Raw genomic sequence first — 12,009 nt, forward strand, 5'->3', positions numbered from 1 at the left:
ACCGCGCGAGTTTTTCGAACTACCCGCACTTGGTCTTGTTTATCCGCTTGAACGTTTTGCGCACTAGGGATGTCACTCTGTCGACACACAACACTAACGATATTCGATACGATACGATAAGGATACTCACCGAATAGCAACAGCGGGTTCCAGCTTGCCGATAATACGACATATGAGGAACACTAGGGCCCCGGACTGGGTTTCGTGACACAACGACAGCATTTTGTATATGTTTAGAGCGAATTCGTCCTATAAACAAATTTCACGGTTAGATATCTATACCTCTCGCATCGAATGATGGTTCTTATGACAGGGTCCTATGCTCCTTTGGGTGGTCTTAATTTTAAAAATAATGAAAGTTTTTTTTACCGTATTTTTGTTAGTTACTCAGTTACATTTCTAAATTAATTAATGTGCCAAACTTTCTAAAAAGTTCTACAAATATTTTATGTGACAGCTACTCCGTATAAACTTGAACTGTCACAGGAATCGTCATTCGACGCGAGAGACCTTTCTAATACCTGTATAAGTTTCGCTTGGAATCTTTTAATTTAATGAATGAAATCTTTATTTCAGGCAACTAGTGGCCCATACATACATACCTTAAAACTAGCATACATATTGTAAAAATATAACTAAACACTAAAAATCACATTATGATTGCGATGCATTACGCAACCCCGCAGTGTCAGGGAGCCGGCCGCCGAAACTTGACACCCTTCGGCCAAAACTCCTTTTTGGTAATGCCTCAATGTATTAAATAATGTCAATTTTAGGTCAGGGTACTTGAAGAAAAGAAAACTGAGTTCTGTATAACCATGTATAATCTAGTACATGCCTATCTTTTAACCGCATTATAATGTTAATTACTAAATATATAAAAAGCGGCCAAGTGCGAGTCGGACTCGCCCATGAAGGGTTCCGTATTTAGGCGATTTATGACGTATAAAAAAAAACTACTTACTAGATCTCGTTCAATCCAATTTTCGGTGGAAGTTTACATGGTAATGTACATCATATATTTTTTTTAGTTTTATCATTCTCTTATTTTAGAAGTTACAGGGGGGGGGGGGAGGGGACACACATTTTACCACTTTGGAAGTGTCTCATTCAGTTTAGAAAAAAATGATATTAGAAACCTCAATATCATTTTTGAAGACCTATCCATATATACCCCACACGTATGGGTTTGATGAAAAAAAAATTTTTGAGTTTCAGTTCGAAGTATGGGGAACCCCAAAAATTTATTGTTTTTTTTCTATTCTTGTGTGAAAATCTTAATGCGGTTCACAGAATACATCTACTTACCAAGTTTCAACATTATAGTTCTTATAGTTTCGGAGAAAAGTGGCTGTGACATACGGACGGACAGACAGACGGACAGACGGACAGACAGACAGACATGACGAATCTATAAGGGTTCCGTTTTTTGCCATTTGGCTACGGAACCCTAATAACAATAAACTCCTAAGTTACCTTGAGACACCCCTGGCAGCGCGCCGCCACACATTGCAGGAGCAAGCTAGAGGCTCCCGCGTTCTCCTGCCAGATAAAAAAAAATTAGAGTCTAGTTGCGCTTCTAGACTATTCAATGCTTTTACCATATTTCCTAAGCTATTGTTCTCAATTCAACTGCCAATTTTTCTTATACATATAATAGATAATAAATAAATAAAATAAATAAATATTAGGGGACATCTTACACAGATCAACCTAGCCTCAAACTAAGCAAAGCTTGTACTATGGGTGCTAAGCGACGATATACATACTTATATACATAGAAAACACCCATGACTCAGGAACAAATACTTGTGTTCATCACACAAATAAATGCCCTTACCGGGATTCGAACCCGGGACCATCGGCTTCACAGGCAGGGTCACTACCCACTAGGCCAGACCGGTCGTCATAATACTAGCGAACCGCCTCGGCTTCGCACGGGTTACATAAAAACCTTAACAAATTATACACCTAAACCTTCCTCAAGAATCACTCTATTGATAGGTGAAAACCGCATGAAAATCCGTACAATCGTTTTTGAGTTTGTCGCGAACATACATACACACAAACAGACAGAGTTTTATAACGTGTAGTGATAAGTCTTAGCAGGTTTTAAGGTAACTAAACTCAACTCCGCTCTCACCTGTACTTTCAACAGTAAGCTTTGCACTACGCGTTCCGCGTACTGTGTAGTCAGGATGTGCACGCGGTTCACAAGTAGCCATGTCAGATGAACCGCTTCCGAGAGACCGTTCTCTACCTGAAAATATGACAATAGGGTTGACTCACAGACAAGACATCCTCTAGACTGAGCATAGTAACGCTACCCCCTCTGCCACTATATACGGTAGTTTTACTCCATCTTCGAGTCAAAGTATCAGAATCCCGTGCCGTGTCTTTGAACGGACCAATCACGGCACGGGACTCGCTCGCCTCGTCCCCCGCACCCCCGTATTTTTGGCAGCATCGGTTTCATGAAATAATTGCTCTAAACTCCGTCTAGAGGATTCCTAGCCTATGGGGTTGACTACTAGTCAAATCGGTTTCTTTTTTCGAACTGTCAAAACGATTTTGCTAGGTGCTATGGAATTTATATGAAACACTAGCATGTGACGTCACGATCAAATCACCTACTCTTTATAGTTTTATACGTATTTAATTACACAAACTGATCTAACGCGATATAATTTCATTGTTTTTACGTTTAATTCCGACGTTTCAGCTGAGTTGCACAGCTGTGGTCTTTCCGTGACCACAGCTGGTGCAACTCAGCTGAAACGTCGGAATTAAAGGTAAAAACAATGAAATTATATCGCGTTAGACCCGTTTGTGTAATTAAATATGTGTACAAAGCGCGAGAGTTTAAAGTGCTAGTTTTATACGTGTTTTAAAATAGAAATTGTGTCTAAAAATATATAACTGCTGTCTACGTTTCTCTATTAATCTTTTGGTGCTTTATTTCATGCATGGTGTAAAATAATTTATTTTAAATATGTACAGTCAAAGACCCTATAGGGTACCTACAGATGTAGTGCTTAATTGTTTTCCATCGTATTTTCTCGGAAACTTTCGTATATTTGTCGTGCTACTTCAATCAACCTCAGTAATTTTTGTACCGAGACTGCCTGAAATAGCGTTCGTATTACGTTTCCATAAAAATATCGAAATAATTTTTCGAACTGTCAAAACGAATAGCCACATGAAATCAGAGCACGTGACGTCACTAATATACCTCTTCATACAATTAATTAGTACAACTGTTGTATTTTCTTGAAAAGGTTATTCTCTAAATAAGGCCTACAAACCAAACTGATTTACTCTCGTATATCATCGTGTATTATCATTTAGCTGTTTGCTGCTGTCTTAGAAAGAATATTGTGTGCAACGGCAACGGCACCCAATTAGGTCTTAAAATTCTTGGGCCAGTATTTACACTTTACGTTACTTCGGCGTTTGAATTTTACGAGCTCTTATTATGTACCTGTTGCATAAAATACTATAGGGAAACCCTACGTTTGCGACTGGTAACTTACGGGTAAGAGCACCCTAAACCGGCGAGCGTGTATGAGGAATGTTATGAAAGTAACGGAAGCGAAAGAGGTATGTCAGGATCGTAGCAAGTGGAAATCCGTGGTCTCTGCCTACCCCTCCGGGATATAGGCGTGATTATTTGACTCTACATATGACTCTACATTTGACTCTACATATGTATGTATGGTAACTTACGAAGTATTCGCAGTACGCCAGAACGCATGCTGTTTGTAATGCGTTCGCTGGCGACGGCCGAGCATCGCCACCTCCCAATGGAAGGTCGCGGGCGAAACCGATTAATTTCTGCCAGTACTTGTGGGATAGGAAGTTTAGCCTGCAACAAACAAATGAACATAATAGTAGCAGCACAGTATAACAAAACGCGTCTATTACGACAGATATGACCGCTAGGTGGCGCAAGTGTGACCAAAATTGGTGTGGGCCGCATTTATATTATACTTGTAGCGACGCGACGAAACCACCTGGTAGCAGGATAAAACTAAATAGAAAGTTACACGCGTGTTGCCAACACTACAAGCTTACAAGGATTCATCCTTGGGAACACTGCAACCCTTACATTTTTAAGCACATATGGACATAGCGCTCATAAATGTTATCGCCCAACATAATTGTGGCCCACATGAGCACAAAATAAGTACAGAAACCGAAGTTTGACAGCGATTCAGGGTCGAATCATGATATCCCTTTCTAACTTATGGCACTATCCCTTTCGGCTATTGGCGGGTTGTCAAAATTCAAGTCATTATTTTATCTGTGGTCGTGCACGCAAAGGGAGGTCAAGTTGTGTCAGCCCTAATAATTGCTCTGAGCAATGCTGAGCCGAGCGGAGCCGAGTTTGCCCGAAGTCAGGAGTGTCTCCCCGCTGAGATGAGTTAAAATAATCCAGGTTAGCGTAAACTTTGGATTAATATTCTTCACGTTACCTTATCAACAAATGCGACCAATGTACAGTCAGCAGCGGCGTCCGATGCGCGGCGCGCAGGATTATCAGATTGAGCAGGTCGAGCGGTATATTCTCGTCTGGACTGAACAAGCCGGTGTTGAGGCCGCTCAAATTTATTCACGTTACCTTATCAACAAATGCGACCATTGTACAGTCAGCAGCGGCGTCCGATGCGCGGCGCGCAGGCATATCAGATTGAGCAAGTCGAGCGGTATATTCTCATCTGGACTGTACAGGCCGGTGTTGAGGCCGCTCAAATTTCTTCACGTTACCTTATCAACAAATGCGACCAATGTACAGTCAGCAGCGGCGTCCGATGCGCGGCGCACAGACATATCAGATTGAGCAGGTCGAGCGGTATATTCTCGTCTGGACTGTACAGGCCGGTGTTGACGCCGCTCAAATTTATTCACGTTACCTTATCAACAAATGCGACCAATGTACAGTCAGCAGCGGCGTCCGATGCGCGGCGCGCAGACATATCAGATTGAGCAAGTCGAGCGGTATATTCTCGTCTGGACTGTACAGGCCGGTGTTGACGCCGCTCAAATTTATTCACGTTACCTTATCAACAAATGAAAAGCGCTGGTGGCCTAGCGGTAAGAGCATGCGACTTGCAATCCGGAGGTCGCGGGTTCGAACCCCGGCTCGTACCAATGAGTTTTTCGGAACTTATGTACGAAATATCATTTGATATTTACCAGTCGCTTTTCGGTGAAGGAAAACATCGTGAGGAAACCGGACTAATCCCAATACGGGCCTAGTTTACCCTCTGGGTTGGAAGGTCAGATGGCAGTCGCTTTCGTAAAAACTAGTGCCCACGCCAATAACTGGGATTAGTTGCCAAGCGGACCCCAGGCTCCCATGAGCCGTGGCAAAATGCCGGGACAACGCGAGGAAAATGATGACCTTATCAACAAATGCGACCAATGTACAGTCAGCAGCGGCGTCCGATGCGCGGCGCGCAGGCATATCAGATTGAGCAGGTCGAGCGGTATATTCTCGTCGGGACTGTACAGGCCGGTGTTGAGGCCGCTCTGTTCGTTGTGCAGGATGCTTTGCGCTGTTTTGGCTGTTAGGGGGAAGAGGCAGCCGCCTGAAGAAAAACAAAATATATAGGGTACCTAGTTTGTCAAAGGACTGTCTCATTTCAAACATAGACAGAGAGAATCATACTATCTTTGTCTTACACTAGTACTAGCACCCAAAAGAAAAGGATGAGTATAGTTTTTAGGGTTCCGTACCTCAAAAGGAAAAAACGAAAGCCTTATTAGGATCACTCGTGTTTCTGTCTGTTTGTCTGTCCGTCTGTCACAGCCTATTTTCTCCGAAACTACTGGACTGGACCAATTAAGTTGAAATTTGGCACACATTTGTAAGTTTGTGACTCAAAGATGGACGTTGTAACGTAAATAAATGAATTTTAAATATGGAGGCCATTTTTGGGGGGTAAATGAGAAAATTAAAAAATAAAGTTTTTCAAACTATATCGTGTTACATATCAAATGAAAGAGCTCATTGTAAGAATCTCAAATATAACTCTTTAACGGTGACAAAGTTTGGTGCAACTTATAATATAAAATACTTACTTGTTAAATGCAGCATATGCTTCACTTGCACAATAATATTCACGCACACCGCATACAGCAAGCCATTCTGAGACTCTTCATCGCCAAGCTCAATCGCATCATGGCAGTTGTCCACCTCAGTTATCGCAAACGTTAAAGTTTTAAACAAAAACCTGACTAGAATGACATCTGGCGACAAATTCGCGCAATTCTCGTTGACATTTTGGACGTTTAGCGGGTCTACGTCGGGTTTGACGTTGAAAAATATGGATTGAGGGGAAATATGGGAGGATTTGAGGTAGTTTATTGATAATAGTATTTCGCTCTCTGGTATGAGGACGAGTATTTTCCGCAGGATGACCATTGTTATGGCGAGGTAGCGGATTTTCAGTTTGCGTGGCGATGTTGTCTGAAAAGGAAATAAATATTTGTTCATTATAGTTTTATAAGTGTTTTATACGTATACAACTTTCAATTCCTATTGTGAAATTATCGATAAACATAAAAAATAGTTCTTATAATACATATAAATGGTAATCAGAAAATTATATTTAGTAATTTCATCAAATCTTCACGGTTAATACGCTTGTTCGCTTAAGACGCATTTTTAGAACCAGCTCAATACGATTTCCCGAATAATACCTATGAACGAGTAATACCTATGCCATTTTACACTTATTTCATACATTTCTCATGTTTAATAGGTAAGAGCGGTTTCGCACTACGTCCGATCCGAATCCGTGAAAATATGGTCCGAAGTAGCCGTAGAACTATTTCTATGGATTACCATAAATTGTTACGCACTAGATCCGATCTCCGTCATCCGGTTTCAGAAAGAAAACAGACGGATCTAGTGCGTAAATTACCATAGAAATAGTTCTACGGCTTCTTCGGACCATATTTTCACAGATTCGGATCGGATTCGGATCGGACGTAGTGCGAAACCGCTCTAAGACGCTCTTAAATCGTCTTAAGCGGATTTTACTGTTGTCACTCTCTGGGTTGCTTTATATCATTTTTAGGCTAAAAACTCACTAATTAGCAAATACCTGTTCAGGCGCCTTGAACAGTATCTTCAGCAGCATCTCAACTCTGGTCTGTTCCAGCAGCACGTCCTTATACACGGACTCTATGAGCCTCTCTAGCGACGCGATGGCATGCCAGCTGTCCAGCTCTATGGACGCGCTCGCTAGCAGGTTCAGGAGCGTGTTGCAGGCCAGCTCCGACCAGAGGTAGTAGCTCTCTGGGTGCTCTTGGGAGAGACAGAGGACACAGGGTACTAGTTCTAGCATTTTAAGGCTAAAAACACTGATTTTCAAATACCTGTTCAGGCGCCTTGAACAGTATCTTCAGCAGCATCTCCACCCTGGTCTGTTCCAGCAGCACGTCCTTATACACGGACTCTATGAGCCTCTCCAGAGACGCGATGGCATGCCAGCTGTCCAGCTCTATGGACGCGCTCGCCAGCAGGTTCAGGAGCGTGTTGCAGGCCAGCTCCGACCAGAGGTAGTAGCTTTCTGGGTGCTCTTGGGAGAGACAGAGGACGCAGGATACTAGTTCTAGCATTTTAAGGCTAAACACTAATTAGCAAATACCTGTTCAGGCGCCTTGAACAGTATCTTCAGCAGCATCTCCACCCTGGTCTGTTCCAGCAGCACGTCCTTATACACGGACTCTATGAGCCTCTCCAGAGACGCGATGGCATGCCAGCTGTCCAGCTCTATGGACGCGCTCGCCAGCAGGTTCAGGAGCGTGTTGCAGGCCAGCTCCGACCAGAGGTAGTAGCTTTCTGGGTGCTCTTGGGAGAGACAGAGGACACAGGGTACTAGTTCTAGCATTTTAAGGCTAAACACTAATTAGCAAATACCTGTTCAGGCGCCTTGAACAGTATCTTCAGCAGCATCTCCACCCTGGTCTGTTCCAGCAGCACGTCCTTATACACGGACTCTATGAGCCTCTCTAGCGACGCGATGGCATGCCAGCTGTCCAGCTCTATGGACGCGCTCGCCAGCAGGTTCAGGAGGGTGTTGCAGGCCAGCTCCGACCAGAGGTAGTAGCTTTCTGGGTGCTCTTGGGAGAGACAGAGGACACAGGGTACTAGTTCTAGCATTTTAAGGCTAAAGACTAATTAGCAAATACCTGTTCAGGCGCCTTGAACAGTATCTTAAGCAGCATCTCCACCCTGGTCTGTTCCAGCAGCACGTCCTTATACACGGACTCTATGAGCCTCTCTAGCGACGCGATGGCATGCCGGCTGTCTAGCTCCATGGACGCGCTCGCCAGCAGGTTCAGGAGCGTGTTGCAGGCCAGCTCCGACCAGAGGTAGTAGCTTTCTGGGTGCTCTTGCGAGAGACAGAGGACGCAGGATACTAGTTCTAGCATTTTAAAGCTAAAAACACTGATTTTAAATACCTGTTCAGGCGCCTTGAACAGTATCTTCAGCAGCATCTCGACCCTGGTCTGTTCCAGCAGCACGTCCTTATACACGGACTCTATGAGCCTCTCTAGCGACGCGATGGCATGCCGGCTGTTCAGCTCTATGGACGCGCTCGCCAGCAGGTTCAGGAGCGTGTTGCAGGCCAGCTCCGACCAGAGGTAGTAGCTTTCTGGGTGCTCTTGGGAGAGACAGAGGACACAGGGTACTAGTTCTAGCATTTTAAAGCTAAAAACACTGATTTTAAATACCTGTTCAGGCGCCTTGAACAGTATCTTCAGCAGCATCTCGACCCTGGTCTGTTCCAGCAGCACGTCCTTATACACGGACTCTATGAGCCTCTCCAGCGACGCGATGGCATGCCAGCTGTCCAGCTCTATGGACGCGCTCGCCAGCAGGTTCAGGAGGGTGTTGCAGGCCAGCTCCGACCAGAGGTAGTAGCTTTCTGGGTGCTCTTGCGAGAGACAGAGGACACAGGGTACTAGTTCTAGCATTTGAAGACTAAAAACACTGATTTTCAAATACCTGTTCAGGCGCCTTGAACAGTATCTTCAGCAGCATCTCAACCCTGGTCTGTTCCAGCAGCACGTCTTTATACACGGACTCTATGAGCCTCTCTAGCGACGCGATGGCATGCCAGCTGTCCAGCTCTATGGACGCGCTCGCCAGCAGGTTCAGGAGCGTGTTGCAGGCCAGCTCCGACCAGAGGTAGTAGCTTTCTGGGTGCTCTTGGGAGAGACAAAGGACGCAGGATACTAGTTCTAGCATTTTAAGGCTAAAAACACTGATTTTCAAATACCTGTTCAGGCGCCTTGAACAGTATCTTAAGCAGCATCTCAACCCTGGTCTGTTCCAGCAGCACGTCCTTATACACGGACTCTATGAGCCTCTCTAGCGACGCGATGGCATGCCGGCTGTTCAGCTCTATGGACGCGCTCGCCAGCAGGTTCAGGAGCGTGTTGCAGGCCAGCTCCGACCAGAGGTAGTAGCTCTCTGGGTGCTCTTGGGAGAGACAGAGCGCGCAGGATACTAGTTCTAGCATTTTAAGGCTAAAAACACTGATTTTAAATACCTGTTCAGGCGCCTTGAACAGTATCTTCAGCAGCATCTCGACCCTGGTCTGTTCCAGCAGCACGTCCTTATACACGGACTCTATGAGCCTCTCCAGTGACGCGATGGCATTGCGGCTGTCCAGCTCTATGGACGCGCTCGCCAGCAGGTTCAGGAGCGTGTTGCAGGCCAGCTCCGACCAGAGGTAGTAGCTCTCTGGGTGCTCTTGCGAGAGACATAGGACACAGGATACAAGTTCTAGGACCTGGGAAAGAAAAGGATCAGTCGTTTAAAGTAATTTACTAATATCTTGAAACTTTCGCGTTAATTTTATCGTTTCTATCGCTAATTTTGTAACCATTATTTCTGACGTTTCGACGCAGGTTACATTGATCGTGGACGCGGATAAATGATGTCCCAGGAAAATGTCAAAACAGACATTTGTGTATTTTCCAACGAATAGTCTATGAAAAAGTTGCACTTATTCATACCACCACAGAACAAGTTAGAATGGCGATGCGAGCAGGGTACGTGTCGCCGCCGGTTTTGAGCGAACGCTCGCAAGCTACTCGCCCGCGCTGACCGAAAATGAAGTAAACATGCCTTTTTACGCCATAATAACCTTCAGATTAAGAAGCCAGACATCAAATCTGTCTAAAGGAGGCGTATCCATTCACCACGCACACAAGTTTTTACTACCGTTGCGCGAGTGTTAGTAAATGTGGAGAGGAACGAGCGGCGACACCGGTTCCGATACTAACTGCGCGCGATAGCCATTCTAACCTCTTTAATATTTTACTGTGCATACCACCCACCACACATATGTTAATTTCTGTGTTTTACAGTTTTGGAATCGTCACACGACATTAGCAACCTGATACCTCATTGTTTCATCAATGTCTTTAGTAAAACAAGTTTAAACTATACATTGTCTCATTAAATACTAGGTCACATACCTTTTGTCGGTCCATAGTTTTTTGCAACATTGAAAACAGGACTTCTCTTGTGGCCTGCGCTTCTTGCTGCTGTTGCCTTCCCAATACACTACCACCTGCAAAAACGAAACAGTTTTGACGAAATACATCATACTACACCGTGTTTTTATTGAATTCCGTTAACTTCGAGATATGGTTAAGTACGTTTAAGATAACTAAATGGCATAGTTAATTTTCAATAAAAAAAATTTTTTTTTTGTTTTTTACAAAAAAAAAAAAAATTAAAAAGTAATTAAATGTAGCCTATAACGTTGTTGTAACACGGGCATTACATTTAACTCAACCAAACAATTGAAATCTGTGACATATCAATGTCATTTCGAACATCGATTGACCGAGATTGTACTTAAGTTTAGTACGAGTAGCAAATGTATGAACTCATTCTAAACACTAATCAATATGTAAACCGGCCCTAAGGCAAGTGTACACGCTTGTAGAGGCCTTATAGGAAAAAAATAAATTATTGATTATATCCGAAATGGAGTTAATTAGAATATCGGTGTCTTTGAGAAAGTTACTTGATTTAAGCTCAGGAATGCACCCTTGAAATTAACGGAAATCAAAAAAAACACGGTGTATACTAGCCTCTACCCGCAACTGCGTCCATGTAGATTTCGATAAATCCCCCTTCCCTTCACCCTCACTACTCTAATATTAACCCATATACATATGCCCATTGGGTCGTTTTCGATCCACTGAATAAAAATCGCTCCTACTCATTAAAATTACCAGGAGAATGAGCCTGTAATTGTATCTTTTGCCACACCCCAAGGGGTTTCATGTACTTTAATGTAAGTATAGTATATTGAATGCAAATAAAGAAATGAAATGAATGAAATGTAACCTCAAGGAGTTCAGAGCCAATGCAAGTTATGGGCATATATGGGATAAAATGCAATACAACAGCATGGGTACAGATGTGCAAGTTGCAGAAAGTTTCCATAAAATTCTATAAATTCTCGGAAATTTCATGAAACTTTCACTAGGAAATATGGGCAATATAAATTTAAAATTGGAAAGTTTCAATTCTCATACAAAAATGTAAGAAATTTTCCTACATTAAATTTCCGAAACATTTCGCGATTTTGGAAAGTTTCCTTAGGCACATCAGTAAGCATGGGGAGGTTACCCAAACTGTCAGTGGAACAATATGGTTCGAGACCTGCACCCTACAGAAGGTAATAGGATAAAAAGAAGAAAGAAGAAGATTGCACACCATTAGGGCTCATTTAGACGATTCGAGAACTCGCATGCGAGTTTAATTACGAGTACATTGCGGGTTTTGATCGGTCGGTTGAATTGGACGTAACCAACAGCACAGTACACTAAGAACAGTAGTGAATCTAAGGCCGCTCGGCAAGTTATTTACCTACTCTTGCGTTGGCGCTTAGGGTTGTCACTTTCATTTTTAGTTAAATATTATTTGCGTATTATGAGTAGCACTAGGTTTCTATTTATATAATATAA

General features: G+C 43.3%; 1 protein-coding gene across 1 annotated transcript in view; it reads right to left on the reverse strand.

The window, feature by feature from the left end:
* The window catches only part of LOC134657528 (huntingtin-like), a 60,053-nt gene that overhangs the window by 20,514 nt on the left and 27,530 nt on the right, over positions 1–12,009 (reverse strand). The window contains exons 23-30 of the mRNA XM_063513103.1: positions 10,504–10,598; positions 9,570–9,812; positions 6,085–6,472; positions 5,405–5,591; positions 3,727–3,865; positions 2,144–2,260; positions 1,477–1,542; positions 131–249 (exon numbers count right to left, since the gene is read on the reverse strand). Of these exons, the coding sequence (XP_063369173.1) occupies positions 131–249; positions 1,477–1,542; positions 2,144–2,260; positions 3,727–3,865; positions 5,405–5,591; positions 6,085–6,472; positions 9,570–9,812; positions 10,504–10,598 (1,354 nt within the window). The remainder of the gene's footprint in view (positions 1–130; positions 250–1,476; positions 1,543–2,143; positions 2,261–3,726; positions 3,866–5,404; positions 5,592–6,084; positions 6,473–9,569; positions 9,813–10,503; positions 10,599–12,009) is intronic.

This window comes from Cydia amplana, chromosome 20 (assembly GCF_948474715.1).
Source record: "Cydia amplana chromosome 20, ilCydAmpl1.1, whole genome shotgun sequence".
NCBI lineage: Eukaryota > Metazoa > Arthropoda > Insecta > Lepidoptera > Tortricidae > Cydia > Cydia amplana.